This window comes from Varanus komodoensis, unplaced genomic scaffold (assembly GCF_004798865.1).
Source record: "Varanus komodoensis strain SLA01 unplaced genomic scaffold, ASM479886v1 scaffold1, whole genome shotgun sequence".
Taxonomy (NCBI): Eukaryota; Metazoa; Chordata; class Lepidosauria; order Squamata; family Varanidae; genus Varanus; species Varanus komodoensis.
In genome coordinates, this window is record NW_025335268.1 from 75,740,782 (window position 1) to 75,757,887 (window position 17,106).

The window sequence follows — 17,106 nt, forward strand, 5'->3', positions numbered from 1 at the left end:
GCCGTGGCGCGCCTGGGGCGGGGCGGGGCGGGAGGCAGGAAGGGGCGCGCCTGGGAGCTGCCGCCCGCCGGGCCGCGACCAGGCCGCCTGCCTGCCTTCCTGGCTGGGCGGCTCGGGCATCGCAGGCTCGGCCCGCGCCCGTCGCCCGGGAGGAGGCGCGGAGGGCCGGGTCGGGCGGCTGGCGCACGTGTGGGGCGAGCGCCCTTCCGGCCCCCGGGCAGCGCTGCTCCGAGGAGCGTCCCGGCTGGCCCGGCGGCGGCGGCGGCTCACGGCCTCCCTGCTTTCCCCCGCAGCATGGCCGACTACCTGATCAGCGGCGGCACCGGCTACGTCCCGGAGGACGGGCTGACGGCGCAGCAGCTCTTCGCCATCGCCGACGGCCTCACCTACAAGTAAGCGGCGGCGGGGGAGCCTCGCCCCGGTCCCGCGCGGGCGCCTCCCGGGGGGGGAGGAGGGGGGGAGGGCGCGGCCGCCGGTGCCGGCGAGGGGCTGCAGCGCCACCGCGCCGGCCGCCTCCGGGGAGGCTCGCGGACACGGGCCGGCAGCTGCGGCTTCAGGCGGCGCTGTTCCCAGCCCCACCTGGAGGGGTGCTCGGGGCTGAGCTGGGGCGCCCGGGGGGCTGCAGCCCCCGGCCTGGGCCCCTCCCTCCTGGCTGCGGGGCGAGGGCCGCCGGGCCCCTGGCACGCCCCATGGCTTCTCTCCCTGGGAGTTGTCCAGCCCCACAGCCCCTGCCCCACTCTCGCCTCTCGTCCTGGAGGGGCTACAGGTGTGGCGGGGAGGCGCTGTGGGACCCCCTTGCCTTTCTGGCTCCCTTTGCCCTATTTTTCTTGCCTGGTGGAAAATGGGGGGCCGCAGGTCATCCTCGTGTGACCTCCAACTCATTCTGGGTGAGGCCGTGGAGCTTTCAAGCAGGGGGCGGCAGCGGTGCCCCCTGGCTCTCCCTCCACGACCCTTGGGTGGCTGGGAGCCGGCCACTGGTGGCCGCGTGGGCACTCTTTCCCCAGCGGATTCTGCTCGGCAATTCCGTGGTGCACCGGGTGCCCCTCGGAACAGGGAGCTCAGCCGCTGCCAGTCTTTCCCCGCGTATAATTTCAGATTTGCTTTTGTTCTATTGCTTCTTATTCCTCCCCTGGTCTAAAAAAGGCCCATCATTATAACCAGCCTTCCCCAAGCTTGAACCTTCTGGGTGAATTATGGGGCTTGTAGTCCAGCGCATTCAGAGGGCTCCTGCTTGGGAAAGACTGTTTAAGCCGTTTTCTTTATGGTGAAAGATGCGCCATTTCTTAAGCCAGATTGCGCGAAGTCATCTTTCTGCCGTTGTTGCCCGCATGCTTTTTGGGGCCGAAAGCATTTTGCTTGCTGAACGACCCAGCACGGCTTGCGAAGTTGGCAGTGCATCTCCTCTGTGAAACGGCAGCCGCAGGGCTGAGGCCAACCGAGGACTGGAGAGCGTGGCAGCTGGCGGGCCTTTCTCACCCCCAAGGTGGGGGCCTTCTGCGTGTAGAGCGATAGCCCCTTCCTCTTGGCAGCCCTCCAGGGTGATGTCTTGGGACGTATCCAGCTTTTGGGTACATCTGGCATGCTTTAATAGGTTTAAAATGCTTTCAGTTTGCAAAAAACGAAACCCTTAAACCCTGGCCCTAAATAATCAGGAAGGTTTTTAAGGGCGGTTTTCCTGATGCAAAATTTCCAAAACAGTGGCTGCTTCTGCCCCATGTGAAAGGGGAGGAAGGGAGCAGCTCGTTCTATGGTAAAAGTGATGCCCGCGGGGAGGTGCCGGGGGGCACAGGGTGCTGCTGCTGTGGCTTCGGAGAGGGGCTGTGTCCAGGGAGGTGCTGGCTGTCCCTGTGCTTGCAGCCCCTTGCTTGAGGGAAGGGGCGGAGGGAGGCCGGCTGCTGGCGGGGGGCCCTGGAGGAGAGGTTGCTGCCTCCCCCCCCCCCCGCAGGACCCTTCCCACCGAACTTGGCTGCTTGCATTTACGGCCGTTTGGGTGCTTGCCCTCCTTGGGCTCTGTGCAGCACCACGTGCAACTTCCTGGGAGCCCTTCCTCTGAGCAGCGCCCCCCACACCCACTTCCAAGGGCCCCTCTGTGGGCAGGCCTTGTGCCAAGATGGTGGCCCCTCTGGGCTGTGTGGGAGGACGCATGCGGGACCCGGAGGGCTGTGAGGGTGCCCTGCAGCACTCGCGGCCTGCCCTGGCTGCTCCCCGCCGCTGCCATGTGGGGCAGGGTCCAAGCTGCATGTGGGGGTCAGGGTGGGGGGGCTTCTGGAAAGAGGGGCTTGGCCGCGTGTCCTGACAGAGTCTGCTGGGGATGTGTGTGCGGGATGGGCATGCGCCCCTCCTCCTCCTGCTCCACATCATGCAACTTGTAAAGCGTCCGGAGCATCTAACAATGCACCAGCAACGCTTAAATAAGAGCCCAGCCCGGGGCTTCCCTTGCAGTTGTCCGTCACAGCGACAACAAGCGCCCGAAGCAGGTCAGGTTGATCACGGAGAAGCCGTCAGTCACGGCAACCCCACGCCGGTCCTTTCGCGGGAGCCGCACACGCCTTCCCTCGGCACGCAGGCGCCGGCTGGGCTCCCCGGCTCCCCCTCGGAGCGCCCGCGGGGGCCGGGGTGGGGTCGCCTCCCCGCCAGGCCTCTTCCCGCTGAGGCAGCAGCGGAGGCCCGCCCCAGCCGCATGCGGCCCCCTGCTCCACCGCCCGCCCGCCCCTCCGGAGGAGGGCTCCCAGCGCCCTCTAAGTCCCATTACGTGTGGCTGGTGCCCATGAATGCGGCTGGCCGTAAACAGCGCCTGCTGCCCCGCGCCGGCTCTTGTGCGCCCGAGCGGGGCCGGGCATGTGTGGCGGACTGGCTGGCTTGGCTCGCCCAGACGGTTGTGGCCCTGAGCCCCCTCCCCCCCGAGGCCTTCCCCTGGGCCCCATCCGTGTCCTTGGTCTCTTTGGAGAAGGGGCAGCTGTTTCCCAGGCACGGAGCCCCTTCCTGCCGAGCAGTGGCTTTGCTGGGTGAAGGGGCGGGAGGGCCACAGAGTTGCCACGGCAGGGTTTTGGCTACCTGGGCAACTCCCGGCCTGCCACGGACCCCCCCGGAAGCAGCTCGGCAGAGCCCAGCTCCCCTCCTTGCAGGTGCGATCTTGGGCCGGCCTGCCGCTTCTGCCAGCCTCACCGCTGAGCGTTCAGCCCCAGCTGCTTCTGCTCAACCCTTTTGGGGCCGTGGGCTTGGAGCGAGTGTGTGCCGTGGGGCAGAGAGTGCGTGGCAGGCCCTCCCCCCCCCGCGCATGCACGTGCACCCCAAGAGCTGCAGGTGGGGGCTGGGCCCAGGGCCAGCGTGAGCAGCAGCTCATTTCTGCTTGTGCGAGTCGCAGAGCGGGCGACGGCGCCTCTTTCTGTCTCCACAGCGACTTTCTGATCCTTCCGGGCTTCATCGACTTCACAGCAGACGAGGTGGTGAGTGCAGCCGGCGTGGCGTCCACCCGTTCACAGCCCCCACGGAGCCCGTCGGTCCAGCCGCTCTGGCAGGCGCCGCACGGCCTTCCAGCCCCGAGCTGCAGTCCAGGCGGGATGAGATGCAAGCAAGGGGGGGACTCTGCTGCTCTGGAGCGAGCGCCCTATGGGGCAGCGGGGCATCACTGCCCCGGTCAGCCTTTTCCTGGCACAGCGCCGGCCTCCGAATGCCCTGCCTTGGCACTGTGTGCGGAGCCGTGCCCAGAGGCGCGGGCGCTCTCCGCTTCGGCTGGCGTGCGCGTGTTGGCGCTCGGACTGTGTGCGTCGTGCCCGCGGCTGTGGGGGGCTGGCACGTGCCGCCCCCCTCTTCCGCGGTGGATGCTCGGTTGCCGCTGAGGGTGGAGGCGGTGCCCTTGGGCTGCGCTCCAGCCGGGGCTGCAGCTGCTCAGGCCTGACGCTCTTCTCCCTGCGCCCCCCCGCCCCCAGGACCTCACCTCAGCGCTGACCCGCAAGATCACGCTGAAGACGCCGCTCATCTCCTCCCCGATGGACACCGTCACGGAGTCGGACATGGCCATTGCGATGGCGGTGAGCAGCTGTGCGGGTTCCTTTCATCGCGCCTGTCCGGACTGGGACCGGGACCGGGACCGGGCCTCTTGCTGGTCCCAGTAGGAGCCCTGAGCAGGCGTTGGCCATCTCTGGAGGAGTCGCCTGGTGCCTCCGTGTCCAGCAGGACTAAGCCCAAGGCCTTTGAGGGGGTCCCTGCTGTGCATCATGCTGGGGAGCATGGGCCCACTGCTTCAGTGACTGGCCTGGTGGGGCTGAAGGAACCCCCCGCAGGTGCCCAGGGCCTGGCTGGACCTATCTGGGTTTGGGTGCCGCTGCCCCAGCTGAAGACTACTGTTGCCTTTTGGGCTGCGCCTGTGGTGATGGGGGTCGGCAGCCACTTTTGGCCCTGGGGAGAGGCCTGCCCCCGAATCGGATGGTCCGGCGACGTGCGAGGACCTCTGCCCTGGGGGATTCTGCTCATAAGGGTGGGCTAGAAATGAAGCGTGATCAGGGAAACCGCAGTAGAGCCAGTGCAGTGCCGGCGCCTTCTGCACTTTGCCGTGGGCCCGCGGCATTCTGGGCTGGCGGCCACTGGACATGGATGGGCTGGGTGGGGGTCCCCCTGCCCGCCCCGATGCCGCCGAGCTGTGCGGGTTTCGGCCCGCCTCCTGACCTCCGCTCCCACTTGCAGCTCATGGGTGGCATCGGGATCATCCACCACAACTGCACCCCCGAATTCCAGGCCAACGAGGTCCGTAAAGTCAAGGTACGTGGCTCTGCGGCATGTCCGTGGGTGGGGCTGCCGTGAGACTGCGTGGGGCGGAGAGCTGCCGGAGCACCCCGGAGGCCGCGGGAACAGCATGCCTCCTCTCCTCGTGGGCCCCACGTGGGCCTGTGGCCGAGATGTGGGGGAGCTTCGTGGCCTGGCATCTTGCGACTGGCTTCAGGAGGGCCCAAAGCGGCGACGTGGCTGGGCTGGTTGGCAGAGACTGGAGGAAGGAGCTGCCCGGAGGAGGGAAGGGCCGGAGGCGTTTCGGGCAGCGCTCGGGGCCTTGCGTGTGGCGTGTGGGTTGGAGGCGGCCGATGCGATTTCTGGGACAGGCGTGAGATGCATGGTGAGTCCCCGGAGCATCCCACACAGCTGCCGATCGGCAGCATCCCGGGGGCTGGGCGGGCTTCCAGGAGGACGTTGGTCAGCGTGGCTCGAGGGGCATGTGCAACGTGGGCTCCAGTGAAAGCTCCCCTTCCTCTTCCCCTTCCCCTTCCCCTTCCGCTTTTCTCCGCCACAGAAATTTGAGCAGGGCTTCATCACGGACCCCGTGGTGCTGAGCCCGACCCACACGGTGGGAGACGTGTTTGAGGCGAAGGTCCGGCACGGCTTCTCCGGCATCCCGGTCACCGAGACGGGCAAGATGGGCAGCAAGCTCGTGGGCATCGTCACCTCCCGCGACATCGACTTCCTCTCCGAGAAGGACTACGGCGTTCCGCTCAGCGAGGTGTGTGGGGGGGCTGCCGCCAGGCGCCCCCACCCTGGCTTCCTCAGGAGTGGCCGCCGTTCCCGTGGCCCCGGACAGTGGGCAGGCCCCTGCGTTGCGCCAGAAGCCCGGGAGGCCAGCCGCCGCCCCATTTGGATCGCCGGGCCGGGCTGGGCAGGGGGTGCAAGGAGACCCCCACCGGGCCTCCAGCCTTCCCTGCTCCCTCCCCTGCGCAGGTCATGACGAAGCGCAACGACCTCGTGGTGGCCCCGGCAGGCGTCACCCTGAAGGAGGCCAACGAGATCCTGCAGCGGAGCAAGAAAGGTACCGGCAGGGGCAGGAGCCGGAAACCAGAAGCCTCTCGGGCCGAGCCATTTGGGCACGTTGGAGGCCGAGCTCCGCTCGGGCTGGGGGTGCTGGGGCGTCCCGAGAGCGAGGGGTGCCTGGCCCCACAGCTCCTGGCTAGGCAAGGACAGTTCTCGGCCTGTTTGGCCCTGCAGGAGGTTCGGGTCCTTGGGATTCTTTGCTCGTGCTGATGTCACCCCCCAGGGACACCCCCTGCGCCATTGGCTTCTCGGGGGCTTTGCGGGTGCACAAGGCGGGCGCCTGTGCGTGCGGCTCCTGAAGCGAGGCCCTGGCACCCGGGGGTCTTCTGCCTCCGTGAGCCTTGTGGCCCTGCAAGATGGCTGCGGTTTTGGGTGCCCTCGCCGCAGAGTTGGGGGAGGGTTTCTCTCTGATGGTTGAAGAGGGGCAGGGCTGGAATGGGGAAGCACAGTGGGGCTGCAGAAGGGATGCAGGGGGTGCAGGCGGCCTTCCTGCCAGGCCTGTTCGCCCCCCGCTGCTCCCACAGTCCCTTGGCTGGCCGGACGATAGGCCGAGCACGGGGGGGGGGCCGCCTGAGCTGGCGCTTCTGCCCCCGTCCTGCCCCAGGGTGGCAGAGCGCAGGGTGAGCACCCCGCGGGCCGTGGCCTGGAGGGTGCCCCATGTCCTGTCCCCCACTGCCCCCAGGGAAGCTCCCCATCGTGAACGGGGTGGACGAGCTGGTGGCCATCATCGCCCGCACGGACCTCAAGAAGAACCGGGACTACCCGCTGGCCTCCAAGGACTCGCGCAAGCAGCTGCTGTGCGGGGCGGCCGTCGGCACCCGGGAGGACGACAAGTACCGGCTGGACCTGCTCATGCAGGCGGGCGTGGACGTGGTCGTGCTGGTGGGTCCCCCGGGGGCAGCGCTGTGGCAGGGGCGCGAATTCAGCCGCCCCCCTGAAGGGGACCTGCTGGGCGGCTGCACTCGGGGGGGCTGCGACTTGGGCCTGGTGGGAGGAGGCGGCGCTGGCCGTGCCGGCTGCCCCCCTGCTGCTCGGGGTGGCCCCCGCGGGGGCCTGGCGGCCAGCGTGTGGTTCGGGGAAGCGGGTGCTGGGATGGGGGTGCCGTCGCTCTGCAGCCCCACGCTGGGCTCTGCTCGTGACCCGCCCCTTCCTCTCGCCTGGGGGTGTCGCTGCCGCCATCCTGTCCTCAGGGGTCCCTCTCTCGCTCCCAAAAAAGGATTCATCTCAGGGAAACTCCGTGTATCAGATCAACATGATCCACTATATCAAGCAGAAGTACCCAGAGCTGCAGGTCATTGGAGGGAATGGTGAGCATCCGGTGGCCCCGCAGCGCCCCCCCCCCCCCGCCAGCTCCGCTTGCTTCGGCTGCAGTGCGGATGCTGGGCACCCAGCACCTCGGGAGCTTGCCACTGGAATGGATGCCGGGGGGCCCCGTCTCACGCAGCGGCAGCCCGTGGGAGCCCAGCCGGCCGGGGAAGGGGCCTCAGCGCCTCCGTCCACGTTCCTCAGCAACTGGAGGAACCCGGCAGGACTGGGCGCTGCCACTCGCTGCCTCCGCCTCTGCGGCTTTGTCCCGTTCCCAAACTGGCGGCCATCACTGGCAGCGAATTCCCTCGTCTGACTGTGGCATGTGAAGGGGGCTCCTTTGATCCGCCCAGGGTCTCTCTGCCTGTCGGCTCCGTGGGGGGCTCCCTGGGTTCCGGCTCCGCTTGCCCAACGCGGAGGTGGCTCCCTGGAGTCGTCCCGCCAGTGACCGCCCTGGCCAGCCCCTGCTCGCTGCCTCCTCGGCTGTGGCGGCTGCTCCCTCTGCGCCGCTGGCCGCGGGATCCGGAGCAGAGGACCGGGGGTTGCCCGGGGGTGCGGCGAGGGGTGCGGGCCGTGGCTGCGCAGCCGGGCCAGCGAGCCTCCGCTGCCGGGAGCCGGGCCAGCACGCTGGCCGGGTGTTTGATGCGTGCCCTTGTTTCCCCGCTGTTGGATGCACAGTGGTGACAGCCGCCCAGGCCAAGAACCTCATCGACGCCGGCGTGGATGCGCTGCGCGTGGGCATGGGCTGCGGCTCCATCTGCATCACGCAGGAAGGTGAGCCGGGGAGCGGGGCGGCCCAGGAGCAGGGGCCGGACTGGGCGTCCTGGTCCCGGGGTAAGGAGCCCTCCGGGGCTCGGCAGAAGCTGTGCGGCAGATTGGGAGGTGTGGTGTGACGGGGCCGGAGCCGGAGCCCGCCTGCCAGCCCATCCCCGAGCGCTGCCCATGACACGAGATCAAATGCGGACTGGCACCCGCCTGCCCTTCCGCACCTCCGCTTTCCTGGCTGGCTGCCGCCGGAGCAGCCGGCCCTTCCGCTGCCGCTCTCGCCCTCGTCCGGCCCCGGGCAGGGCGGCCTCGTCCGGCCTGGGCGCCTGCAGGCTGGGGCTGCTCCGGCCCAGGTGGCACTGATCTCACGCCGCTCGTCCTGGGCTCCTTGCGGTTCGGGAGTCTGCCCTGCCCCTCCAGCCTCCACGGGGCTGGGGCAAGGGGCCGGATGCCGGGGCAGCATGCGAGTCCTTCGCTTCGGCGCTCGCAAGAAGAGCCAGGCACAGGAGGGGTGGGTGCATGGGTGGGCTTGGCGCACCGGCACGGGTCCGTTCTGGGTGCAGGGGGGTCTGGGCACAAGGTCCCCACCCCAGGAGCGCCTTCTTGGTGATGGGAGAGAGCCTGGGGGCTCACCTCTCATGCTGGCTCCCGGGGATCCTGCCTGCAGGAAAAACGGTTGAGAGGGTCCGACGAGGGGTTCTGTGCAGGGCAGAGGGCCACCCGCCTCTGCCCGGGAGCCTCGGCCCGCCTGCCTCCTCGCCCGTCTGTGGCTCTGCAGCTGGCCGATCCCGGCCTGCCCGTGCATGTCGGGCCCTTTCCATACCGCCGGCGGCCGAAAGGCACCGGGTGCCCGGGGCTCCCCTGCCCCGCGGTGACCGCGTACTCTCCGGCAGTGATGGCGTGCGGCCGGCCCCAGGGCACGGCGGTGTACAAGGTGGCGGAGTACGCGCGCAGGTTCGGCGTGCCCGTGATTGCTGACGGCGGCATCCAGACAGTGGGCCACGTGGTCAAGGCGCTCTCCCTGGGGGCCTCCACAGGTGAGCGGGAGCGGGGACACCCGGCAGGTGGAGCGTTTGTCTTTCACGGGGGAGCAGCGGTAGGGGGAGCCCTGAGGAGCCCGCTCTGCTGCGTCCAGGCTGCCGGCATGGAAGAACGGCTGTCGGGCCGTGAGTGCCCCGATCCGGGCACCAGCCCCCACTCGGCTGGGAAGCTCCCCGGCAACTCTGGCCAGCCCCACGGTTTCAGCCAGGGCTGCCCCAGAACTGCCGCCAGGGTCCCGTGGGGCGGAGAAGGCCTCGGTGGGCCGCTCCGGTCCCGCTCAGGAGGGGATGAGGCGGCTGTCGATGCAGCCTCCTGCTGCCCCCCTGGGCCTGCTGCGACCCCCTCTTTCCTCTCTGGGGAAAGCCCAGCTTTAGTGGGACTGCCCCCCCACTGAGCAGGTCTCCCTGCAGGAGGCCCGCCAGCCCTTTGCTGCTGCTCGCAGCAAGGTGGGTCTGTTCCTGGACGCACGCGCTTCCCTGCCTGCCTGCCTGCCCCACAGCAGTCCTGGGGCAGGCACGGCCGAGGGGCCCGTGGTGGTGCACGGAGAGCTGCTGGGCTGGGGGAGGAGTGGACCTGCCCCCCCCCCCGCGTTCTCGCCTGGCTGCTGCTGGTGCTGAGCGTCAGGGCACCCAGCTGGGTAAGGGGCCCCACTGCGGGTGGGTGGGGGGGCAGCAATCTCCGTGGGCATCCAGCTTTCCACGGATAACCTCTTCCTCACCCCCCCACCCAGTCATGATGGGCTCCTTGCTGGCTGCCACCACGGAGGCTCCGGGTGAGTACTTCTTCTCCGATGGAGTCCGGCTGAAGAAGTACCGGGGAATGGGCTCGCTCGACGCCATGGAGAAAAGCAGCAGCAGCCAGAAGCGCTACTTCAGGTGGGGCCGGCGGGGGATCCTGAGGGGGAGCCGCTTCCTGCGGAGGGGCAGAGGCCCAGAGCGGGCTCTTGCGGCTCCTCAGCCCAGCACCCTGCCGCCGTGTGGGGTGCTGGGCGCGTCAGGCACCCAGCACCGCCTCCGGCTTGCCTTCCAGTGAGGGGGACAAGGTCAAGGTGGCCCAGGGCGTCTCGGGCTCCATCCAGGACAAGGGCTCCATCCAGAAGTTCGTGCCCTACCTGATTGCTGGCATCCAGCACGGCTGCCAGGACATCGGTGCCAAGAGCCTGTCCATCCTGCGGTGAGTAGACCCACCGGCGGCCCCGCTCCCCGCGCACCCCTGCAGCATTCCGTGGGCCACCTGGCTGTGCTGGGGGGGGCCGCCTCTGGTTCGAAGATGTGCGCGGGTGGGCAGCCCCCATCCAGAGCTTGTTTCGGGGCCGTGGATTGCCCTGGTGCGGGGCAGGAGACGCCCCCCCCGCCCCATGCCCGCGGCAGGGAGACGAGCGCTTTCCGGCTGGCTGCCCCGGGGCCTTGCCCACGGGCGGAGCATTCTGGGAGTCTTGCTGATGGTGTGTGGAAGGCAGGCGGGGGGGTGAGTGTGTGTGTGTGGGGGAAGCACCCTCAGCCTTTTCTTCGTTGCGCCAGGTGGCGTCCCTTGTGTGGCTCAGACGCATCTCGCAAGATAGGCGGACGTGGCTCGGTGCCACGCGGTCGCGAGGGGGTGGGGCTGGGGAAGGGGAGGCAGGTGGCCATGCGCTTTCCGCTCTTGCCTTCCCCACCGCTCGTTCCACAGCCGTGCGGAGGATCTTTTTCCGTTCGTAAAAAGACCTTTCCTGCCCGGAGCCCCGATCCAGGAGCGCGTGGCTGCACGGTTTCTTCCGTGGGTGTTTCTTAGTCCTGGGGGGCGGGGGCCTGCTGCTGTGGGGCGCCGCCTTTTCCTCTGGCCGGGCTGCTTGTGCAGGCCAAGCTGCCCTCGGGCAGGAAAACGAGCGTGGCACCGGCGGCCCAGGTCGCCCCCCCCCCCGCAGCCCCCTCGGGCCATCCTTCCTGTGGCCTTTCAGACTCGGGGCGGTTGTGGTGAGCAGGGAATCCCTGTCCCCCCGGGAGGGCGGCAGCCCCGTCCCACCCGTCCGTAAACGGGAGCGTGTTGCAAGGACGTCAGCCGTGGGGTGGGTGGCAGCAGCCAGTCGGGGCCATAGAGGTTCCCGGAGTTGTGGCAAGAGGCACTTGGGGGCGGGAGGGCCCCGAGCGGAGCGTGGCCATTTGGAACGGGCACCGGTGGCCGTGGAGAGCCAGTGGTCAGGGGAGAGGGCGGGCGCAGCGGAGCGTGGCCTCCGGGTGCCGAGCGAGGAAGGGACCCAAGCCCCCTGCTTTCTCCTGCCAGCTCCATGATGTACTCGGGGGAACTGAAGTTTGAGAAGCGGACGATGTCGGCCCAGATCGAGGGGGGCGTCCACGGCCTCCACTCGTGAGTATCTGACCGGCCCCTGCTGCCCCGCAGCCGCCCCCGCCCCTGCCCTCTTGTCCTCAAGGCTCTTGTCTAGGGAGAGAAAGAGAAGGGCGGCCGAGCCGAGCCGGGCGATCGCTGGCGGGCCCTGGCTCTGGCGTGGAGCATTTCCCGTGAGCATGGCCCGTGGGGTGGCCGCATGGGCACGTGGCTGATGGAGTGAAGCCCGTGCCCCCTCTCTGGGGGAGAGCCCGGCTCTGACTGGCGGGGGCTCGTTTGGGCCGCTCTGTCGTGGGTCGATCCATCCACGCCCCTGTGGCTGCACTTCTGGGGAGTCCAGCGATGCTTTCCGAACATCTGGCTGGATGCAGGCTCCTTCCAGACGCGAGGTTTCCAAGGGGCTTGACGATCCTGTGGGGCCGGGAATGGTAGCGCGTGGCCGGTCTCGAGACCGCAAGGCGCCTCTTGCTCACAGGACAGGCGCAGGGATTCTGGCCTGGAGCTGCTCCGGCGCCAGGATCGTGCCTTGTCGGGGTGGGAAGGAGCAGGTTGCCCCATTCAGTTCAAACATTGTGCATGCGAGCACACGAAGTGGTGCGCAGGCACATGGCAGCGAAGGGCGCGTGTGTGGCAGGCCAGCGAGGCGGTTGGGCGGGAGGGAGGGAGGGAGGGGGAGACCCGGCTGGCGGGTGGCGTGAGGGCAGCGGCACGGCCGTGTGGCCTCGTGCTCGGCCTGGGGCGCCGGCCTGCTCTGCGCGGCCATTTGGAGAGGAGGTCGGCACAGGCACCGCCCGCTCTGCGCCTCAGGAACGTGCCATCCCGGGCCCCCCGGAGCTCCCGGCTGGGGGGGCGCCGCCAGTGAGCTGCCCGGGGGCGGCATGTGGCGAGCTGGTCACAGCGCAGCAGGCGGAAGGGCGAGAGCGCCCGCTGCCCCGGGCAGGAGCCTGGCACCCGGGCAGGGGCAGGGAGTGGTCTTGTGAGGGTGGCACAGGGGAGCTGGGGGGCACTGTGGCTTCTCCTGGATTCCTGCCCCTGCCAGACCGTGCGGGGGTCCTTTGGGATCTTCTGCTCGAAGCCCAGAAAGAGCTCGAGGCGCCCCCCCCGCCCCCACAGCTGCTTTTTGCCCTCGCCTCTGCGGTCGGCGCAAGGCTGCAGCCGGGCCCTTGACCCCCTGGCTTTTGCGGCTGGGGGGCACCCGGCCCAGCAGCCTGGCAGCCGCGCGGCATGCGTGGGGAGAGGGCGCTGGGCGAGGCCCCCAAGCAGCGGAACAGGAGCAGGTGGCCCTGGGTGTTGCCAAAGCGAGAGGCGTGTACGTTGGGGGGGGGTCTCCCAGTGAAGCCCTCCCCACGACAGAAGGTGGGGGGGCAGGAGCGTTGCTGTGCCCCCCTTCGGATCGGCCTGCAGGCAGCCCGGGCCAGATGTACAGGTGGCTCTTCTGCGTTTGGGGGCGGCGATGCCAGGCTCTGGGGGGAGTTTTGGGGGAGCATGCCTGCAGCCAGGCGTGGGGTCGGGGAGCTCCGGGCGCCTGCCCCGGGTGAGAGTGCCGGAAAGTCCCTTCCGGGGCACAGCGTGCCTTGTGCGCCTCCGGCAGGCGGACCGCCGCAGCGCCAGGGCCGTGGGGGGCAAGCCGGAGCCGCTTCGAGGCCTCAATGGGTCCACTCCTGGCCGCTTCCAGAGTGGCCATGGGCCATGCTCCTCGCCCTGCAGGCCGTGTCCAGGCTTAGCGAGCGTCGCCCCTTGCCAGAGCGGCTGCCTGTGACGGGGCTGGAAAGGGGGTGCGAGGTGTGGGGGTGCCCCTTCCCGGCAGCTGCAGGGCCAGGGGTGACCTGGACGGACGGGGAAGCCGCTTGGGCAGTCGGGGGCGGTGGGGGGGCCCTGCGCTGGCCTGGCTGCCTCGCCCCCTCCCCCCGCCCGGATCCGTGCCTCTGCCCCACCCCCCAGGTTCTCCCCACAGCGCTGCCCCCAACCCGAGCGGGGGGAGGTCAAGGGGCACGTCGCATCTTGCCTGAGCGTGGCGTGCTCAGCGAGCAGCCGTGGGGTGCCTCCAGCCACCGCAGCCGGGGCCCCGCCTCTGCCAGCCCTGCCGAGCGGGGTCTCGGGGAGCGGGTGCCCGGCCCGCCTCTTGGCACTCCTGGCCCGGCCCCGGGGCCCCGGTTCCCGCAGGACTGGCTGCCGGGCTCTTGGGACGGGCCTGGCACCGTTTGCAGCCGGGGGCAGCGGGGAAGGGGCCGCCTCCCTCGGCCGGCTCTGTCTGGACTGGCGGCTGCTGGAGTGTGGGGCAGGCGGAACCGTGTCCCGGGGTGACTCTGAGCACCTCACCCGGAAGGAAGCAGGCTCCAGACGTCCCGCCCCGCCTCCCCCCCGCCCCTGTGAGCGGGCCTCTCCCTTCCCAGGCCGAGTATATTTGGGTGCTGGAGATGCCCAGGCCCTGCCTTGGGGGAGGGGGCATTCTGTCTTGGCGGCCCCTCGCTTCCCTCAGTCTCTGGGGCCCCAGAGAGGGGCTCCGAGGTGCTGCTTTTTGGAGGGTGCCCGTGAGGGAAGCGTGGGGGGCTGGGCGGAGCTCCCCGTTCCCTCAGGTCTCGCCCCACGCGTGGCTGCTGCTTCTCCTGGGGTGGGTCGGGACGCCCGGGCGAGGGGGCCGGCGCGTGGCGGGCAGTGTGGCTCGGAGGCTTGGCTGGGGTGCTGGAGCTGGTGCTGGTGCTGGAGCTTTCCTGAGGCCCAGGGGCGCCCCAGGTGTGGCGGTGGTGGGCAGGGCAGGTGCGCAGGTGGAGGTGCTGCCGCTGGCGGGCGCCCGCCAGGCGGGGCGAGGCGAGGCGAGGCGCCTCCTGGGCAGGAGCACATTGACCGTGTCACCTTCTCTCTCTCTCCTGCCCGCGCCTCGGCCTTCCTGTAGCTTTACGTTTCTGCCATGTAAGTAACTGGAACCCGGAAACCCGTCCCGTCCCCCCATGCGTTGGATGTGGGCCAGCGGCTCTCCTCCCCCCTCCCCCACAGTGGGGTGGGCGCCCGGTCAGCAGCACCGGCGTCCCTCGTGCATCCCTGCCTCGGCTTCCCATGCGGCACGTGGCGCAAGCCCCCCCATCTCCGGTGCCGGAGGGTCCGCGGGGGCAGAGTGCAAGGATGCGGGGCAGGGGACCTTGCTCCGGCCCTCGGAGGGCGCGCTCTGCTGCCCTTCCTTGGGCCACCCCAGGCGCTGGAGGCGTTGCACAGGGGGGATCCGTGCCTGCGAGAGACGCTCTGCCCCCTCCGCCGGGGGCCCCCCCAGAGCTGTGCCTTCCGGGCTGGGCGGGGCTGGCCGCCAGCCTGCTCTTCGCCTGGGTCCAGGCCCTGCTGCAGAGCCGGCGAGGGGCCGAGGCCGAGGGCGTGGGGAAGGCCGGAAGGGCCTGCGGCAAGCCCTGGCCCAGAGAGGGGGCATAGCTGCGTGGGCCTGTGGGGCAACACATCGCCGCCCGAGCCCCTCCAGCAGGCCGGCCGGGGCAGGCCGGAAGGGCGCATGGAGGCCACGCATGCCAGGCTGGCTCCTGCGCCCGCACCCAGAAAGCCCCCTGTCCCCGACCGGCCTCCTGTCAGGGTCAGCGTTGTAGTTGCGATCTGGCAGTCGCTGCCTTGCCTTTGGGGAGATGCCCCCCTGCGTGCCTCTGAGACCCCCAGAAGCGGGCTTCTCTCCTTGGGGAGCCCGGTGCTCCGTGCGGGAGGCCAGGGCCCGCCGCCCTCATCCCCTGCCGCAATGGTGCGGCTTGCGTGCCGCCCGGGTATGCCAGGGCTCTGGATCCTCCGCCAGGAGAGGCGTGGCAGAGCCGTGGCTGGGGGTTGCTCCCCAAATCTTGCCTGAGGGGCTTGCTGCAGAAGGCAGTCTGGGGCTGCTTGCCTCAGTTTCCCCTGTGGAAAGCCCCCCGGTCTGGGGAGAGGGAGCAGCTGCACCTGCCCCTGCACCTGGCAGGCAGGCGGGAGCGGAAAAGCCGGCTTGGCTTGTGTGTCCAGAGACTGGCGTGGCGTCCCAACCCAGGGGGCTGCAGAGGTTGCGCCCCTCCCCTCATGGCAGGCACCGGGTGTGAAAAGCTGCCCGGGTCTCCCTGAACAGCCCCCGTGCCACGGCTCGGGTTTGCCTCCTGCCCTTACGTGGGGCTCTTCGTGGACGTGGTGCGCCCTGCACGCCATGGCCCTCGGGGTCCCAGGTGGCTGCTCCCTCATGGCCGCCCCCATGAACGTCCTCTGCCTTTCAGCCACCCCCGGCAGCACGGGGGGCAGAAGGTGGCCAGGGTGCCTCCCCGGGGGCCTTCCCTGCTCTGGGCTCCGGGCAGCTGTGCCGGGCACTGACCCCCCCGCCTTCCCTCTTCTCCCGCAGTTACGAGAAGCGGCTGTACTGAGGACGGCTTCCGGAGCAGCAGCCAGCGGTCTGGGCCCAGCATCCCCGTGCCCAGCGCTGCCGCCAGTGCCCGCTGCCACCACCCCTGACCGGCAGGCTGAGCCGCACAGGCCTCCCTGGCGGGCAGCCGAGACTTGCACTACGGACCACCCCACCGGGGCGCGGGGCCCCCCCGCCCCAGTGGGCAGGACTTGCTGGGGTCCTGACGGAACTCTCGGGGGAGGGAGTGTCTCGGGGGGACACGGGAGCCCCCGTGGCCGTTCCCTGGTGGCCGGCTCTCCTTTCCGCAGGGAGGGGCCCGGGGCCTCCCAGTGGCCATGCCTTCCCCCTGCTTTTCTCCCCGCCCCGGCCTCTTCCCCTGCGCCCCCGATTTCCCACAGCGGGGTGGGGGGGCCCTCTCCATCCCGGCAGTGTGTGTGGAGCAGGGGAGGGGCACCCCGCCCTGCTGCCCCGCACAGCCTGTTTCCTGGGGGCCCTCCCAGGTGGGGCTCTGCGCTGTCTCAGGTCTGCTCCGGCCGCCCGGCTGGCGCATCAGAGCTCTCTGTGCAGGGCAGGGGCTGCCAGCCCCGCCAGCGCCGCCCTCGTGGGGGCCACCGCCTCTGCCCGCCGCTTCGGGCCCTCTCGGACTGGCCATGGGCCACGGAGCTCCAGGGTGCGGGGCGCGTCTCCTCTGCCTGGGAGCCCGGCCAGTGCCAGGGCTGGCCACCCAGGCCGGAGACCGAGAGGCTGCCCCGGCCCTCCAGCCAGGCTCCTAAGATGCAGCTCTCTCCAGCCCACCCCCTCCCCTCCCCTCCCCCCCCCGGCCCACGACCCCCGCGCATGTTGGGCCCCACATGGTGGTGCTGCGTAGTCTTGCCTAATAAAGCTGCAGAGCATAAGCAAGAGGGTTGTGCATCTGGTCTCCTGTTGCGCCAGGTCCGGGTGAGGGGAGCCCCCCCGGGAAGGTGATGCTGTGGGGGGTCGTTCCCGCCTCTCCAGCCACTGCTTGCCACTCTCCAGCCAGCCTTCCCCCCCAGGGTGGCCCATGGCAGGGGAGGGCGTGCCCGCCTCTCCAGGTGCCTGCAGCAGCCCCCCCCCCCACGCACAGCCCCCTCCTGCCGGAGCAGCCGAGATGGCCCCTCCACGGTGGGGGGGGCGGGGGGCAGGCCACCTTGAGCTGGTAGTTGGAGCAAGGAGCTGCCCAGGCTCAGCTTGGCTGGACCCGGGAAGGGGCTGGCGGCTCTGGGGAGCACCTGGCGCTGCCTGGACTACCGCCCCCTGCCCCCGGTTTCTTTCCAGCCAGGGAATGGTTGGGCACTGCAGCCCTGAATCAAGCCTGGGCCGGGATGCGCCTGGGCCAGCTGCCTGCCTGCCGGGCCGTCCCAGGGCCACTGCCCGGTCCGTCGGCGCACGAGGCCTCGGCCTGCGCTGGCGCCCTCCCCTCGCGTGGAGCAGTGGGCGGTTGCCGCTCCACTTGGCGCCTCTTGTGAGGTGGGGCGGGCCACGCAATCCTGCAGCAGAATAAATTCAGGCTC

The 17,106-nt window shown here is 70.0% G+C and overlaps 1 protein-coding gene across 3 annotated transcripts; it reads left to right on the forward strand.

The window, feature by feature from the left end:
• Positions 1-279: 279 nt before the first annotated feature.
• Positions 280-16,456, forward strand: IMPDH1 (inosine monophosphate dehydrogenase 1). Of its 3 annotated transcripts, none has more exons than XM_044429639.1 (14): positions 280-392; positions 3,398-3,446; positions 3,930-4,031; positions 4,684-4,758; positions 5,282-5,488; positions 5,704-5,791; positions 6,476-6,675; positions 7,010-7,100; positions 7,768-7,872; positions 8,757-8,900; positions 9,635-9,779; positions 9,934-10,077; positions 11,164-11,247; positions 15,572-16,456. In XM_044429639.1, exons 1-14 carry the CDS (start codon positions 295-297, stop codon positions 15,591-15,593), a joined length of 1,554 nt encoding a protein of 517 aa, XP_044285574.1. In that variant the 5' UTR covers positions 280-294; the 3' UTR covers positions 15,594-16,456. The 3 variants fall into 3 exon arrangements, with proteins under 3 accessions (XP_044285574.1, XP_044285582.1, XP_044285592.1); XM_044429647.1 differs by having other exon boundaries at positions 7,777-7,872; XM_044429657.1 differs by lacking the exon at positions 280-392 and adding an exon at positions 1,278-1,483.
• Positions 16,457-17,106: the final 650 nt, after the last annotated feature.

Coding starts and splice junctions, on each gene's coding strand:
- IMPDH1 (XM_044429639.1), top strand. CDS start 295: ATGGCCGACTACCTGATCAGCGGCGGCACCGGCTACGTCCCGGAGGAC. Junction 6,676..7,009: donor GCGTGGACGTGGTCGTGCTG/GTGGGTCCCCCG, acceptor CTCCCAAAAAAG/GATTCATCTCAGGGAAACTC. Junction 10,078..11,163: donor AAGAGCCTGTCCATCCTGCG/GTGAGTAGACCC, acceptor TTCTCCTGCCAG/CTCCATGATGTACTCGGGGG.